Genomic DNA, 17,690 nt, shown 5'->3' on the forward strand with positions numbered 1-17,690 from the left:
AGGGCTTTTGCTCCAAACCCTCTGCCAGCTCTGTTGCTCTTCTCTAGGCATGCTCCAGCAGCTTCTTGAAGTGAGGGGCCCAGAACTGGACACAGGACACGATGGGAGGCCTCACAAGTGCAGAGGAATGATGACTTCCCTAGTCCTGATGGCCATGCTATTCTTCATTCAAGCTAAAAGCCCTCAAAGCTGACCCCTGATATCCCCCCTCCCTGTCCCCCTGTCTCAGGGTAGCCCCCTCTGAGCACTGGGAACAGCCACAGCTGATCCCCGGGGCACGTGTTGCCTGGGGGCTGCAGGTCAGTATGGCACCTATTCCAGCCCCAGTCCTGAATCCCCTAACCCAGCCCCAGGTCTCAGGGCTGGCTGGAACCAGCATATAGCCACCCAGTAATGTTTTACAAGACATCTTTTTAAAACAAATAGTTTTATTTTAAAATAGCAAAACAAAAAAAAATTAGATCACTTTTCTCCCAGCTACAGCGCTGGCCACACCATCCCACACTGCCCTGCAGCATCTATCATTGCTTCTTTGGGCAGCCTGGAAGTGCCTGATGTCCCTTGTGAAAGGTATCCTTGAAACAGCCCCGTAGGTTTGCAGCAGGGCTCAGGCCCTGCCAGAAGGTGAGAGGCAAATATTCAAAAGAAACAGAGCAAACCAGCCCAGGGCTGCTGACAAAACCAGGCAAAGTCCAGAGGCTGTAGGGTCCTTATACTGCTTTCCTGGCAGCATTCCCTTACAAGAAGAGAGGAAGAAGACAAGAGCTCACTCCAGAGCATCCTGGTTGATTGCACTATCCAGTATATGTCCCAAACAATAGCAGCTACTCCCAGGCAACAAGAGCAAAATTTTCTTGGCTAAGATGGGGTAAGTCAGCTCTATGCCTCCATTCCCACAGCACCTTTGGCTGATTTCCTAATGCATTGCATGTGCGCCTCTGGCTGGAGAAGTAAGTGGCAGGGAAGGGTGGTGAGCTGAACAACAGAAGGGATGGGAAGATAATGCTGCCACCTCTTCCACTTTTAGCCTGGGAGAATCTAAAACCCAGGAAAGATCAATACCCTAAGTTTTTTAACCCTCTTCCAAGTCAGGAGAGGGGGCAGGATCTTCCTGTCCTCTGAGAGAGGAAACCACAGCGCAGTAAAGCAGCAGGATGTCAGGCACAATGGCAGAAGCAGGAATCCACAACCTGGTCTTCAGTATCTCCTGTGCTCTTTCTCCAGCCCTGCAGCCAGATGCTTGGCAAGACAGCATGGAAATAGGGCACCTTGCTGGGATCCCCCAGCCTCAGCCCTGAACAGTAGAAAGGCTCTGCAAGTGTGGAAGGCCCTGTGCTCCCACTCACCTTCTGCTGTGTGAAGGACCCAAGGGAACAGGCAGACTGGGGAAACCCCTGTAGCCCTCATGTCCCCAAGCACCCATGCTGACACGCAGCCTCCTGACACTGGAGTGTGGGGTGGGTTAGATCATGAGACCTCATGCTCTGGTGTCCACAGTAACAACAAACATTTATTAGAGTGAGTGTTGACTCACCTCACCCTACACTTATTCTGATGGGGTGCCTACAGTGTGAGAATGAGTCCTCTCCTGCTCCTTCTCTGTGTATGCTGGAGATCCCCACAAGTAAGACCCATTGCAGGGAGGGGAAATTCAGTCCTGCTGCAGCGCACAGATTCTAAAAGAAAAACCTCCTCCGTGTAGTGCTCATAATGCCACCTTCTTCCATCTGGGAAGGCAGCCTGAGGCAAACAAAACTTTTCCAAAGAGGGGAGGGGCAGTGGGATAAGTCTCCCAAAATGTCTCTGCTCCCACTGAACTGCTGGCAGGCAAGATCCTAGTGGGCAGCAAGACAGCAGCACAGAGGAAGGAGGCAGCCTAATAGGCCAAAGGAGTCCATCCACTCATTCAGAGCACACAACAGGCTTCCCTGAGATCTTCAGGTCATCGAACGGCAGCAAGGCAAGGAGCTGCAATTATCAAGAGTATGGACATGTAAGCATCCAGAGTTGTGTCTTCAGCAAGCTGGGTTAGGGGCCCAAATCCTCCCTCCACGCAGTCCTCCAGCCTCCCACATCCCCTGAGAAGTGCCAAGAAACCCTGTCTGGGCTTTTCCTAGGGCTCGAGGCAAAAGGCAGTTATCCCACACACCACAGAGCCAAGGACAGGAACAGCTAGAAACTTCTCCTAGGAGGGTCCCTCTATCATCCAGCTCCTGCACCCCCTGACACACTTGCAGGGCCACAGGCTTCCCCACACAGAGACTCACATCATCGTTGCCATCAGCCAGGTCCTGAGCTGTCTCATTCTCCATGTTCCTCAGCAGGGTGTCAGCCCCAGAGTGTGAGAGGATGGCAGCAATGGCAGCATCCTTGCGACCCACAGCCAGGTGCAGCGGAGTGCACCCATTGTACATCTGGGCATCCACATACGCCCCATTGCGCAGCAGGAACTGGACAGCCCTACGGTTGTGGCACTCCACAGCCAGGTGCAATGGGGTCTTCCCACTCGTGCCTTCCTGCAACCCACAGATCATAAGGGTATGGGTAGGGGGTCCCCTCAGCTGGGTCCTGCAGCACCCACCCACACCCCGTTGACTGGGTACAGAGGGCAGTCCCCATCCTGACTGCTGTCACAGCATTCAACTATCTCTCAAGGACCTTTACTCTTTGCTCCCTCAAAATTCAGTGCTCCCAAGCCTCACAGAAGCACCTGCCCCAGGGCTGAAGGGAGTGCCCAAAAGAAAAACCCATCATCCCAGCCTTTACAAAACATCGCACCATTGCCAGTCTTACCCGAACATCAATGTTGGCGCCACTCTCCAACAGCAGAGACATCATTGGGATGTTCCCTTTCAAAGTACTGATGTGCAGACAGGCCAAGCCTGTGATGGGGAGGCAGAAGAGAGAGCCACAGTCAGTCCAGTCCACTCTGAGGCACACCAATCCCAGCTGCATTCCCATTCTGCTGTGCTTCTGAATCCCTGCATACACATATCATGGTCTCTGCCCTAATCTGGCCACTAGCTTTGCCACTGCACTGCCCCCATGTCTCACCTTGCCAGTTCTGGAGCTGCAGGTCCTGGTGGTGCCCATGGGGCTGAGTCGTGCCATCCGGTGTGGCTGGGCCCCCCAGCAGCTGCTGGGCACATTGCAGGTGCTGCTGCTCACAGGCCAAGTGCAGCGGGGTGTTGCCATTGCGGTCCTGCAGCCCAGGGTTCACTCCTTTGTGGATCAGTGCCTGGATGACACTGGGCTGCTCCAGGTACACAGCAAGGTGGAGCGGGGTCTGGAGAGAAATTAGGAAAGGGGAAGTTGCCCCGCAGGACACTGCAGGTGTGATGAGCCCCACCAGTCTCCAGAAGCTAGCCTGGCAGCACAGTCTGACTGCCATGCAGGACACTGCCATGCTGTTCCCCTGCACCTCAGCTTACTGATCACCCATGGAGACATTCTCCCAAGTTATATACCCTGCCTCATTCAAGCCATGCCTCTTCCATGGGTGTCTGCAATGTCCTGGGGCCTTGCAAAGAAACTCTTCACCCCCCAGTGCTGGGAGCTGCCACACTTCTCTCTCAGGGTATCTCCACCTCCATTCTTCCCCTCCCTGAAAAGAGGCTGCACACATGGGACCTTCACCACTCTCTGGGGGAAGCAGGTGTGGGGTCTTGGGCAAAAGGCAGACAGATTGAGCAGCTATCCAGGGAACAGCCTGTGGCATTCCTCTTCCTCCCATCTCCTGCCTAATCACAACAGCATACCTGGAAAAGATCATTTTGGATCTCCAGCACCTCCCTGGGTAGCTGAGCAATGCAGCAGAGTGCTACAGCTGGGACACAGTGGATAATGGCCAGATGAACCAACCTGTGACAGGGGAGAAAAAAAAAGAAAAATAAGTCCCAAGTGCCATGCTTAGGAGCAGAGATCCTTCCCTGCTGCATGAAGGAATAATCTCCCTGCCTCCTCCAGTCTCCTTCCCTCCAGCTTAGAGGTCCTCCATCTTGCCCTCTCCCTGGGGAAGTTCAGCAGAAGGCCAAGGCAGGAACGTGGTCTGAGGCTTCACAGAAAGTCCTTTACTCTGATCCCCACGGGGAGCAGACCCTCCTGTTCCTGCTAAGGAACACAGGGTCCTCCCTCAGACCTCACAGCATGTGTAGCATTTCAATCTGGCACTGCCCAAAGTCAGTCCTCCAACTGATCTAAGTCCAAAGAGCCTGGGACATCTTTCCCAGAGTCCTGAGTTTGATGGCTGTGGAGAGAGTTCTGAGCTCTGACAGCTGCCTGGGAAATTCTGGTTCCCTACTTCCAACAGCACGCTCTACTTCTGCTTTCCCCTCCATGAAGGCAAACAGTCAAAGCTGGGTAGGAGCCCAGGGCTGGTCCAAGATCACCTGCATGACACAATCCCTATGCCAGCCGTTCTGCCAGTCCACACTGATTATCTCTTCTCTCCCCCACACCCTTCCATTTTAGCACTGTCATGGCAGGGCTGGCACACAGCCCGCTAGCACAGAGGTGTAGCTGTCAGAGCTTGATGGCAAGCAGGGAGCTCTGGTCCTCAGGACTGTGGTCCCCACACCTATGGGGTGGCCAGGCACCCCAGAGTGCCCCAGCCCAAGGACAGGCTTAATTTCCAGACGACCCCTATACAGTCAGAAGAGAAGCAAGAGCACAACAGAGGCAGAGCTGAGAGAGAATTTCCAGTCCCACCTGCCAACCTCCTGTCTCCCAGGCTCCCTGCACTGAAAGCCTCACCCTCCCACCACAGGGCAGCCCACTCAGGCCAAACCTGGCCACAATGGTCAGCAGCGAGCAGCAGGTAGCAGCTCCTACTCTGCACAGCAAGGCAGGCATGAGCTCAGCTTCCCGGTACCTCACCACTGCACTAGAGGCCCTGGGTGGCCTCTGTCTCTGGAAGGAACCAGCTCCAAACTGAAGGCTGGACTCTGCCACCCATGCTGCTTTGATGGAGACTGACAGGGCCAAGAGATGGAGGGTGAGAGTTGTGCCAGCCCTGGCAAGACACCCCACTCTCCAGACAGCCCAGCTTTGGGATGCCACCTGCAATGTGGGGGATAGAGAGCATCACTCCACAAGCAGAAGAACAGCACCTGTCCCTAAAGCATTGCAGACAAGAAATGGGGCTGAGGCTGCCTTTTTGCCAATGCATTGGGACATGAATGTGCTGAGAAGCTCAGAGGCCAGTTCCCAAGAATGTCCTTTATTGACCTCCTCCCAAGTTCTGCTTGAAGATCAAGGCAGCATCTGGGACCCCAGGCATCTTCAGCTGAAACCTGATTTTGAAGGCAAAACACGGCCAGTTCCTCTCCACCCTGCTGCCAGGGGAGAGGCTGTACCCAACAGGAGAGGCTTTGTCTGCAGGGAAGCCCCAGGTTATGTTGCAGCAAGGAATTCCCCACTGGAAGAGGAAGCCACCCACATTTGCTTGCCTCTGCACAGCCATGGGGTGCCCCCTCACTGCCAGCACTCCCAGGGCAGGGGGCTGCAAGCAGGAGCCATGCAGCCCCATGGGCAGGGTCTGGCCACCTCAGTGGACCATGGGGCAGAGGCACAGCCAAGGGGCCCAGCCCAGGAACAAGGCAACCAGCTGTAAGAATAGCCCTCCTCTCATCAGGCTTTTGCTAACCCTAGCCTAGGTATGATCTGAGCAGGGAAATTCTCTGCTAGGTTTTGCATCAGGCCCCTAACCCCTGTGATAGCACCTCTACTGAGGTCTCTTGCACGCTTGCAGGGACAGCCCCTGTTTCTCCAAACTTGCTCCAAGGAACCACTTGCAGGAAGGGGCTCCAGGATCTGCCTTTTTCAGGTACAGCAAAGTTAAGACTGCTCAAATAAGGGAGTTTCCACGGCAATTCAGCTTGAACTTTAAACTGCTGGTGCTTTCACTTTCCAGAGCCACATTGGGCTCCCAGGGGAGAGGAGTGCTCAGGGTTGTGTCCCATAGCAGACAGCCCTTGTGGCCCAGGAATCCCCCAGGCCCCTCTGTCACTACCCACATTACACTACACTATCATGTGGGGACAAGCGTGCCAGTCACCCAGGGGAGATGGAAACCCCCAAGCAGCCCTCTGCCACTACCAGCACCTCATCTTTCCTGGCTTGGTTGCCTTTGCAGCTCAACAAGACAGTGGAGCCGCTTTGGGCTGGGCTGACACTGAGCTAGTTTGGGCATCCATGCTGCAAAGGCAATGGGGGTGAGCATTGCCCTGGCCAGAGCTCTGGTTTTCACCTTGCAACTGAGATGTGCCTGCTTTGAAGGATTGCTTCCCCCCTCCTCCCCCTTCCTTCTCCAACTGGGTGCAGCCCCCTCCTGGGCTTTCATTTCTGCATTCATTCTCGCCTTTCCTCATTACCAGCCCTCAACTTCCTGAAATGGCTGCCAAGAACCTGAGCTACTTGGGGGAATCATCACAAGGCCAGTGGGCTGGGAGGAGCCCTACACGAGCACATGTGCACCGAGGCATTCTGTGCTACTGGCAGTGCTGCCAACCAGGAGCTGGGATTTTCTCTTAACTCAGGAAACCTCTTACACCAAGGACCTGAGGTGCAGGCATCGTGCCAGTCTCCACTTTTTTCCACCAAGGCTACAAGCACACCTCTCTCTGTGTCAGAGCAGCCACGTGGTCCAGCTGCTGATGGGCTGCTGTGTGCTGGCACATCGTGTGCCGCAGCCAGGGCATGGCAACGGAGAGACACCCGATCTCTGACAGAACCTCTCCTTGCCTAGCCACAGCAGTGTGCCCTTGCCAGAACAAGTCCTCCACCCTGCTATGCCCAGATCCTTGCCCATCCCGGGCTGCCTGCACATCTCTCCTCTGCTTTCCTCTACTTGCCTGCTCCCTCCCTCCCCCATGCTCTTGCCTGCAGCCACAGGGTGCGTGTCCAGCAGGAACTGTCAGAAAGTGCAACAGGGAGTTTTGGAAAGGGCAAGGGATGGAGGAGCTGTGAGCAAGGTCTGAAAAACGAGGTTCACATATTTTTTATAGAATTTAAAAGTTTAATAGAAAGACAATTAGGAGATAAAAATAAAGTATACAGATACGGCCGGGTGTCTCTGCATTCATCTAAGAGAGCACACCTTACTGACAAAGGACTGTCCCTTAAAAACAGAATCCTACTACATATCCATAAATTCTCATACATATTCATATATTCTTCTTATGTTTTTTGATGTTCCTTTGTTTAGTTTTTACCTTGCTCCCTTCCCAATAGATCAATCTTCTTGGCGCCACTGGGTTTTCTATCCTCTGATAAGGATGCAATAAATCCTTCTCCTGGAGGTCTTGGAGAACAAGATTATCTTAAATGTAGAGGGAGGTCTCTGACTATCTTTTCAGTCTCTGGGCTATAAAGCACAAACTACTTTTTGTTAATAATATCATGTTATAGTCTAACATATATATGTATTATACCACTATTTCTAAATTTCATCAATAACAGAAATAAAAGAAACTATATTAGTACAACAACGCTTTCTAACCTTATACATAAAACATCCATTATAGTATTTGCGAAAAGCCAATAATATAATATGCATTTATAACAAAGGAAAACACAGCAGGAGTAGGGACTGCTGGGTTCATTCTCAGCTTTTCCACTTGCTCACCAGCTCTGCCCCAGCATAAAAGGGGACTCAGCACTCTGAATCACAAAGGCACAGGACATCCCCTGCATAAAGTGATCTACCCATCATCCCCATCATCAGAGAGATAACAACCCCAGAATAGGGAGTCTGGGGCTATCCCTGGGAATGATCATGCCATGCCCAAAGTGGTCCCAGCTTAGGCACAGGAGTGCATCCATTTCCACAGTGCTGCCCATCTCCAACTTCTGAGTGACTTCAAGTGTCTAGTAGGAAAAGTTTCCACACATGAGGACTGGAGGCAGGAGAACAGGGTAAGGGGTGACACCCAGCTCTCACACACAAGCAGAACTGATGAAGTCCCACCAGTTCTCTGGCTATCCTGTTCCAGCTCTCTAGAAAAGGAGCTGACCATGCAGATCTCCCCATCTGTAGAGCAAGGCACGTTGTCCATGAAGCAGCCTCTCCCTTCACTGTCTTACCCTAGAAGCACCTTAATCAGGTGATCCAGCATTCAATTGAATTTGCTTTGACAAATTTTTCTCCCTCTCTAGATAAGGTGCCTGTCTGCAGCAGGAACAGCTCATTCCCAGCTTCTTGTTTTGGCAGAGTGGAGGAGTACAAGATCACGCAAACGATTCACACAAGAGAAACTTGTTCAGGGGAGGAAATGGCCCCAGCAGCAATAGAAAGGAGAGCAAGGGAAGAGGAAAACAGCAGGGGAATTCCATACTTACCCTACTCTCCTGTTCCAGCCCTGTAACCTGCACTGCTAACCGCTTCCTCAGCCAACAGCACAAACCTCTGCCAGCAGGCTTAGCAAGCACAGCTCAATCCTGCCCTGCACCCCTGAACCAGGCCAGCCTGGCTCCCTTCCTTCCTCCCCACATACCAATGCAATGCTGTCCTGGTCCTTAAAGCTGTTCCAGATGCCCTCTGGCAGCTCCAAGGGAGCAGCGGATCTCAGCTGCCTTATTCCATATTCCATGTTCTGTGTTCCTGCCTACCAGTGAGGTATCCTCACTGTCTCAGGATTTTCTTTTAATGAGGCCCAAGCCGTGAGTCTAAGATACTTCAGGGCCCCTCTTCAGCTCTGGATCTGCCCCAGTCAGAGGGGCTTCCCAACTCTGTGACACAGAGAGCATCCCACATAGCTCATTGGGAGGCACACAGTAACCACTCACAGCTCAGACCCCACCACCTCTTCCTACACAGTCATGTCTGACTCCTCATTTTTTCACATTATACTAAAAAAACCCAAACCCAAACCAATAAAAAAATAAGATTTTTTTTGTTAAATTATCTGAGCTCAACCTATTTCCAGCAGCAGTCAAGCCTGCCTGCAGAGTGCAAGGACCTGAAGCCCTACGCACCTTGGCTGATCTGTTACAGCCAAGCTTCTGCATCCCAGGAAATGGAAAAGCCATTCTTTCCCTTCCTCTGTGCTAAAGTTCCCTGTGTTTGTCCCCAGCTCCAAAGGAAACCTAGGCAGGCGGAAAGTCTGAAGAAACTTCCTTCAGGCCAGGCTGAAGTCATCCAAATGGAAAAAAACTTCTTGCATGCGCGATCTCAGAAGGCTGCCAGGACTTACCCACTTTACACCAAGGCTGTGTGTGTGTGACCCTGCAGCAGCCAACAACTTCTGGGGCATTCCAAAGCAACTTGTGCAAAGTGACTAGCCTTGCTTAGAGGGACACCAAGCTCCTGTTTACCAAACTCCTGAGCACACATAGAGGCACAGCTGAGAGTTCAGGGACAGGGAGCTAGACACGGGAAAATCTTCCCCCTGGCAGACCCATGTTAGGACTCACTTTCTCTAATGTCCCACAATTGGCAGCATGCTAGGGAGTAACTTGGGATGAACTTGAATCCTGGCAATCAAGCAAGGTTTCTGAAGACCCTTTGATAAAACCAAGAGCATCTCCCATTTAACTACGGCCATCCCACTGCTGAGCAGCTGGCAACAGCCCAGCCCAGCAAAGCAGGGGGACTCCCAGCCTGAAAAGCAACAAGGTGTGCTCTCTGCATCAGACTTCATTAATCCTTCTAAAACTAAGTCTCTCCAGTCCTCTGCTTCTTTTTCCTTCTTTCCCTTTCTTTTATCTTTGCTGTCACACTCTGAGCACTCCCTCAGGTACACAGGGGTTCAGCAATACCCTGGTACAGCAGGGCAAGCAGTGAGAATGCAGCTGCACTGGAGCAGACAGCCTGAATGGGGACAACCTCTATTCCCCTACTCAGGGAAGATCTCCAGCCCAGGACTACATGACTCAAGAGGGTTATGATTGGCCCATGCCAATGAATGGTTAGAAGTGGCTCTTGACCCCTTCAAGATGAGCCTTCATGCTTAGCGACAACCCATGCTGGCAAGGGAAGCCCCTTCACTACCATCATGTGAAGAGTTCTGAACATCAGCTCCCATGGGGCCCTGATTTTACTAGATTAACTGTCCCCCAAGCCCTTGTTATGACATTTCAGCCCACAAGTCACTGGCACGTGATTTCTTATCAGCAGATGGGGCACCACTTGTCTCTGGTCGAAGGAGGAAGTCAGGCTTCCTCTGCTCCCCTCCCTCCCTGAAACACACACCCAACCAAAACCACACAGTCCCATTTTCCATCTGAAGGAGGTCTAGGTCTTCCTTCTGTGATTGAGCTGGGGTCCCTCAGCCTTCACCCCTGCAGAGGTGCTGCACTGCTTTGCATATGGAGCCCCATGCAGAAGACAGTCACTCTCCTGCAGAGGCGGAGCCCCCAGCCTTTCCATCACCACGGCATTAGGTGCAGTGGCAGAAACTGGTATGTGGCCCAAGGACCAGCACGGGCAGAAAGGAAAACATGTTTTTAAGATAGACTATACAGTCCTAGAAAGAGGAAACTCCACATAACTTCACACACTGATGAATCAACTCTGCCTCTCCAGAGCTGGCAGTCTAACATCAGCCAAAGGAAATAGGAAGGTTTTCTCTTGTGCTGGAACAAAAACAGGTGGTCCTTTCACACCCCATTTCACATCAAAGGAGCTGGTCCCACATGCAGAATACTGGCATTGTGCATCTGCCAGGTGTGGCTGAGAAGGATGGGGTTTCCTAGATGAATCTTCACAAAGGCTGAGGTGGTCTAGAGGCTGGGACACAACAATAAATCTGCCTGCAGTCTGCTCAGAGGCGGCCAGGCCTACAACTGGAAAGCCCCTCTCTTCACTTCCACACACAGCAGTCCCATCAGGACCCAAGTCAGCAGAAAAGAAGCTTGTTTACATGGAAGAGACAGATATGTGGAGTTTTGGGTCACAAGGAAAGGACAAATGCTTGGAGGAGACTATTTGAGCTTGATTGCACAGGGTTTGTTCTCTACCTGCCTACACAATAAGCAGGACACAGATCGCTGCCCAAAGTGCACCCACCATCTTCTGCTTGCCACCCTACTCCTCATGCTTGACTTCTGCCCTCGCAGCTAAGCCACACTCTCTTTGGGACTAATGTGCCTGATTACTGTGGCTCTGACTTTTCTGAGGCAGAGGAGCTGCCAGTGGCACTAGGGAGCCATGGAGAGGATGACATTTGGGCAAATAGTTCTTGGAAGACAGCACAAATGCATTTCACTGGCCATCATACCCCCATCCTTCCTGTTGGCCAATTTCCTTCCTACCAAAGTGAGACTCCTTCTAACTTTGGGCACAGGGAGAGACAGTTTTAGCCCCATTGCTTCATCCTGCCTGCTCTGACACTCCTCTCCTGTGGAGTCAGGCAGGGAGGTATCCAAGGAGGATCCTCCTGATGCTCTAACCGCCCAAGCATGTGCTCTTCATCTCTGCCTTAACCTACTGTTCTTACCTCACAAATGCCAGGCTGACAAACACAGGCACACCTTGAGATGGCACAGGTGGGTGAGCCTGAGGGAGCTATGGACAGTGAAGATTTTTTTCAGATGTAGAGTTAAGACTTTTGCCAGTTCCTTTAGTGCAAGCCCAGCTTGCTCCTCTCAGCTCAGTACCAGCCAGGGCATCTGGGGAAACAGGAACTACTCGGCCAAAACTCCTGAACTTTCTGTATTTTCAAAATTGCAATTACAGGAAAGTGTAGTTGCCCATGTCTTCTGAAATATAATGATACTATGATTTTAATTCTCTGCCTGGAGCTGTTTTGTAGTGGACATTTAAAAAAGGCACGTGAGGAAAGGTGCTGCTGACAGAGATGAAAAGAAGATGGGTTTGTCTGGCCATATGAAAGGGATGTAGCCTGTGGCCATCTGATCCCTTCTCTCTGGGGACCTTCTGCCACTGGATGAGAAATTGCACCATAGACTTTAGCATTACTATCAGCCCTGACCTGTTTTCACATACAAAACCGGTGGCAATTCAATGAGTCGCTTAGTGGTCACAGTCCACATTTGCACCGACCTGAGTGGTGGATGTTCAGCACTTCTAAATATAAATGCCACCTACCTCTGCCACAGGGTCAGGAGGAGAGACAAGAATAGCAAAGGCAAAAATCCACAGCCTCACCACTCTAACCACAAGAATAGGGTTTTTTTCCAGCAATGGGAGTAGATTCCAGGAACGCCTGGCACCTATGTGACTATGGTGAGCCCAGAGCTGTACAAGCAGGAGACCTATCGCTCCCTCTCTCACTCTTTACCAATTTCCTGTTCTGAAATGCACTGTGAGAGAAAACAGAAGAGCAAAGGCAACCGTTTAGAGAGCTCTCTGAGAGCCTCTCCTGCCTACAGTAACCAAGGCGCCACTGATTAATGTTTTCCTTGTTAATAAGATGTTTGTGTTAGGTCTCTCCAAGCAAGTCTGACAGGCAAAGGGCTTCAACCACCAAACAAGACAGCCTCAAGCACCAAAAGCATCTCCAAACAGCTGCATCTATGGGGCTCAGTAATAAAACAATAAGCCAGGAGCCCTGGGCATGCCATGACAGACAAACCTGGGGGGAAGCATTACTTCCACAGCTCTGATTAAAAGATGCCTGGCTCTTTCTCCATGGACACCTTGACTCTAGTGTTACAGCTGGGAAAACTGCCAAAGCTCCTCTCTGAGGAGTCACAGAATCAACCTGTAGATAGGATAGGACTGGAAAGCCTGTGTGGGGAGTGTGGGAGGCTGGGTTTAGTCTAACTTTGCTTGCCATGAGACTTCCAGCCAATCCTCAGAACAGATCCCACAGTCAGCCTTAATGAGCTAATTAGCAGATGCACAGACTCCTAACAGGGAAGTAAACATTCAGGCTGTCTCCCAGCTCATCTTCAGCTTCAATCCAGATATGCTCTGCCAGGCAAGGACACAGCTTTCTTGCAGCTCTTGCTACTGAAGACATTTGCTTGATCATGTCAGTGCCTCTAAGTTTCTCTTCCTCTTGCACCATTACTCAGAATTAAACTCTAGCCTGGTTTTGGGGAAAAGCTTTGCACTCAGCTGTGAGAATGCTTCGCTCATGCTCTGTGTGTACACTCATGATGAAAACCTTCCATCGAGGGAATGTACAACAGGAAAAAACGCTGTGATTAGCTGAAGGTAATTACCAGAAGTCAAACCAAATAACTCTGGCGTGATGCCTCTGCCCTCGAGAGTGCATTACAGATGTGGGAAGCCCCCCTCATTAACAGAAGAACTTGTCTCTGTCACAGAAGCTCAGGAGGGTAGCCCTATATTGGCACAACTCTGCCAAAAGCCAGGGCTCTGCAGGCAAGTTGGCAAAGTAAGGCTATTCCCACCTGAGAACAAATAGCTCTTGGTCTGCTCGGTTGAGCAGTGTCTAACACAGCCAACACAAGGTCTTGCCCTGCATGGCCAATCTTGTTTCAGGACTTGCTTATGTGCCATCTCATGAAGCCAAGCCTTCCCCATTGTGGAGGAAATGTGTTCTCTGGGGAAGAGACAGTGGGGAGGAAGGGGGGGCTTGATTTGCTCCCCCCTTTCTTCTAGTTGTTAGCAGTCCTATGGCAAGCAGAAGCTGGCTTCCTACGGTGGGTTCATTCTGTGCCATGTAGGCTGTGGTGCATCTCCTCCTGCTCACTCCACTGGACCTGGCTCAGGTACCTCTCAGGCAGGGTGAGGGGGTCATCCACCCAAACCTGGATGCAAAGCATCGACGCGCACCAAAGCAAGGCGGGAGGCCCTTAGGACAGGGGCCCGGGGAGTCCTTAACAACACAGCTGAACGGATGCTCCTCGGGAGAGGGCTGGGGACCACGGCAAACACAGCCTGGCTTATCTCTAGGCACCGGCTCCCCACCGCCGGCCGGCTGCAAGGGGAGCAGCCCGGGGCTGCGGGAGCAATCGCTCGCAGCTCCCCGGGGATCACTCACGTGTCTCCGTCCTCCGAAAGGTAGGTGAGGGCCTCCAGCTGCTGCCGGCTGAGCCCCTCGGGCCGGGGCGGCGGCTCCTCGGGGCGGCCCACCGGAGCCCCCGGCAGCTCGGGCAGAGCCTCGGGCAGGGCGCCGGAGCCGTAGCTGGAATCCAGCCGCTCCTCGGCGGCGGCAGCCTCGGCGAGGGTCTCCTCGAGGGCCTCGGGGGCGGCAGGAGGGCCCTCGGGCGCGGCGGGGGTCTCCCTGCCGCCCGGCAGCGAGCGCAGCGACTCGATGCCCGAGTCGCACTGCCCGTCCTCGCCCTCCCAGCCCGCCGCTTCCTTGCGGCAGTCGCCGCCCGCCGCCCGCGACATGGCTCAGCGCCCGCCGTCCGCCGGCCCCGGCCCGGGTCCCGCTCCCGGCCCCGCTGCCGGAGGGCTCATGGCCGGAAAGCCACCGAGAGGCGGCCGGCGCAGAGTCTAAGGCGCCACGGCTCCGCCTCCGCCGCCGCCACCTCCTCCTGCTGCCCCCGCCGGGCCTGACTCAGCCGCGCCCGGCCCGCCTGCCCGGGATTCCCCGGCCGCCGCCCCGCCCCGGCACTACCACGGGCTGCCTCTCCCCGCCCTCTGTCTGGGGAAACCACGGAAGCACCGAGAGGGAGGAAAGTTCCGGTGGCCACGGCAGCGTGGACGAGGGCCGGCACCCGGGGTGCTGAGGGGAGGGAGGTGGCTACACTCTACTTCCCTCGGCCGAGCAAGACATGCCGGTCTGTCCTGGGCTTGCCTTGTCTCCTGCCCGGTTGGTTTGGGTTCTTTAAATAGCACGCAGGTCTGCCAGGGGAGGGAGAGGGACTCTGTCCAAGCAGGCAGTGTGTGGGTGAGGATGCTGATGCGTGTGCAGGTGCTGAAGGAAGACACAGGCTCTGTGGGAAACAATATGGTGGATGTCACTTGTAGCAGAGGTGCAAACAAGGCGCTTGCTTTTCCCATGTGCATGCATTAAACTGTTCCACCCACTAAAACACCTTCTCATCCGTTCTGCCTTTATAGAAAATGCTAGGAGGTCACTGTAGCTGGCTGCACAAGCCTCTTGGTCCAGCTGCTTCCCACCACCCTTCTGTGTTGCAAATAGAAATCCTTTCAAAGCCCAGAGTGGCTACCAGGGCTCACACAAGAGCAGCCAAGCCACAGAGATCAAAGCTGAAAATAGAAGGCCCAGATCACTGCCTGTGAATGATTGACAAGACTGTATTTCAGTGCTCTCCTCCCAATGCCAAAACACTTACGGATCTGCATAGACATCATGTAATTACTTTCCAGTGTCCCAAGCAGTGGGCTTTCTTCAAAAGACAAACTAGATAGCTCTGAACACAGCTGACAATTTAAAATGAGTTTCACTTCTTGCTTTTGTTGCTTGAGATGACTTTCTGTTTGCAGGATGCCCATTCTTCCAGTTCATCTGAGCAGGAGGGGAACATTCTCCTGCAAGATAGCTTACTTGGGAAGAGCTTGGTGATGGATAGTGGTGATGGACTCACAGGAACCACATGCAGAGTGACAAATATTTCCCTATCCCACACTGCAGCTGTTGCTTTGGGTTTGTAGGAAGAAAGGTTTTGGGGTGTGAGGGCAGCGGCCGGAAGACAGAAAAGTCTCTTTTGGCATCAATGACTTCCAGTCACAAGTTTTCCTCCCATGCTCAGGATCTGGTTCAGTCTCTCCAGTTGCATCTCTGGCACTGTGTCACTGCAAGATTACAATTATTAAGGGAAAGCAGCTTCTCCCATGTCTGTCAACTCTGTCCAGTGAAGTGTGGGGATCTGGGCCACATATCTATGTCAGTCCCTCTCACACCCTGCTGGCGGCTGCATCCCAGCTTCACCTGTAGCTGTTCCTGCTTCCTACACAGAATTTCTATTCTTTCAGCTGTCCATACCCAACTACTACTAGGTTATCCATCAATTGCCTTCCTAAACGCTTTTGCCATTTTCTCTAGTACCATACTAGATGCAGCTCCAATCGTGGAATGGTTCTTTGTACACCTTCTTATGGAAAAAATGGTCAAATCAACACAAACTTGCGTGCTCATAACAACGATTGAATTTTTTTTGTGAACTAGCGTGGAGGTCGGGCAACCTGTCAGTTCAGAGTTTGTCACTCTCCCCTGGTGAACTCCCTAGGCGAGACACTTTTATGTCATGCAGAGAACAAGTGTCACTCCCAGAGGCCTTTGAGTTGAACGTGTTAATTCTTTACACCCCATTGGTTTCCCTCCCTATCAATCCACCCCGATACATGTATCCAAGTTTCCCCCACCCCTCTCCCTATAAATATCCCAGTTTTTCCTTTGTTCAGGAAGCTGCTGTCACTGGCTCCCTTCACTGAGGGCCCTGCTATAATAAAGGCTGTTTCTCAGTGGAATTCCATACAGGGCTCCAGTCTCTCTCTCTGTGTTACCTGCACGCTGCCGCTGAGCTGAAGTCACTCGCCGGGCAGAGGATGTGCCTGTGCCCCTGGGCAGTCCTTTTCAAGACAGCTTCTTCAGGGTAGTCGCGGCACCCCTGTCATCGACACTGCCGCGGCAAACTAGTTGCAGCTGATCTTTGCATAAACTATCAGTCACACCTTGATTATACTGCGATCTGCTGTTACAGTTGGGAAATAGGTGAAGGTAAATAGGTGAATAGGATCAGTTGGATCCTGATTCCAGGACTAGCACATGTCCAGGAACAGTTCAGCCAAAGCACAGAACCTGGAGCAGTAAGCCCTGGACCAGCTCTAGCAAAGAGGCTCTACAGTCCAGTCCACTGCAAGCTCTCTACACCTCTGGCTATCAAGTAGCCCCTGGAAGTAGCCTTCCTCTGCTGCTGATGTGACTTTAGCTGGACTTTGTGACCTTGTAGCTTCGTTGAGGTGAGTCTTGAACTCTTTTGAGCTGGCTAGTGATGTGGCATGGTATGTTGCAGCTGAGTGGAGAGACCAGGCACACCCCATTAACATCAGCTATGATGCCCTCCAGGCATCCATGGCCAGCCACTCTCTGCTCTGACCTTTCAACTAACACCCAGCTCAGGCACCATCTCCTGCCACCTCTCTTCTGACTTGGTGTGCTTCTATTAACCTTTCGGACAATTTTATGGAAAGTCTGAAAGAGGAATTTGGCCACTTTGCCCCATTATTTGTCTTCTGTTAATTATTCTTCAAGGCTTGGGCTCCCTCTCATGCTGTCTTCCTAAAATAGAACTTTTCTGCCTGGCCGTGCAAGTTTTTGACTTCCATTTTTTTCAGAGGCTTTAAACAGAGAGCTATACATATGCATAAATATCTGTATGTAATGTATTAAAGGCAATGGTAGAGGGGTTAAAAATGATTAAATATAATATGAGGCAAATCTTGATGTTCTGATTTAATTTTGAAGGTTTTAAAAATGAAGCTCTGATTCTTGGCTCTCTCCAGTCCCCTTTAATATGTGTCACTTTAAATGGTTAGAACTGCAGGGAAAATCAAAAGAGGAAGGGATCTATTCCCACTAGAGGTCAGTGTCAGCACACACTCTCCAAGGGACCAGGGCTCTGCCACCACACTGCGCTGCCAGGAGCAACAGGTCAGAGCGCGGACATGGGAAGGAATCCCTAGGCTACTCAGACTCCGGGTATTGTCCCTGATAATGTCCTATCCCCAAGCACAGCCCTCTGACTGACTCACTGAAATGAAGGCCTGGCCTGGCACCAGCATCTTCTCAGTTCTTTGAGCTGTTAAATGGGTAAAAAAGGTGAAATGAAGCTGAGAGAGATGAAGA

General features: G+C 52.2%; 1 protein-coding gene across 1 annotated transcript; it reads right to left on the reverse strand.

Moving 5' to 3' along the window:
* Nucleotides 1-410: 410 nt before the first annotated feature.
* Nucleotides 411-14,337, reverse strand: NFKBIE (NFKB inhibitor epsilon). Its single transcript, XM_023924484.2, has 6 exons — nucleotides 13,914-14,337; nucleotides 3,759-3,861; nucleotides 3,055-3,286; nucleotides 2,794-2,882; nucleotides 2,268-2,516; nucleotides 411-1,968 (listed from the first exon to the last, which is right to left on the reverse strand). Exons 1-6 carry the CDS (start codon nucleotides 14,264-14,266, stop codon nucleotides 1,903-1,905), a joined length of 1,092 nt encoding a protein of 363 aa, XP_023780252.2. The 5' UTR covers nucleotides 14,267-14,337; the 3' UTR covers nucleotides 411-1,902.
* Nucleotides 14,338-17,690: the final 3,353 nt, after the last annotated feature.

The sequence above is a fragment of the Cyanistes caeruleus genome, chromosome 2 (assembly GCF_971803275.1).
Source record: "Cyanistes caeruleus chromosome 2, bCyaCae1.hap1.1, whole genome shotgun sequence".
In the NCBI taxonomy this organism is placed as follows: domain Eukaryota; kingdom Metazoa; phylum Chordata; class Aves; order Passeriformes; family Paridae; genus Cyanistes; species Cyanistes caeruleus.

Coding starts and splice junctions, on each gene's coding strand:
- NFKBIE (XM_023924484.2), bottom strand. CDS start 14,266: ATGTCGCGGGCGGCGGGCGGCGACTGCCGCAAGGAAGCGGCGGGCTGG. Junction 3,862..13,913: donor CTTTCGGAGGACGGAGACAC/GTGAGTGATCCC, acceptor CCCCTGTCACAG/GTTGGTTCATCTGGCCATTA. Junction 3,287..3,758: donor TCCAAAATGATCTTTTCCAG/GTATGCTGTTGT, acceptor ATTTCTCTCCAG/ACCCCGCTCCACCTTGCTGT.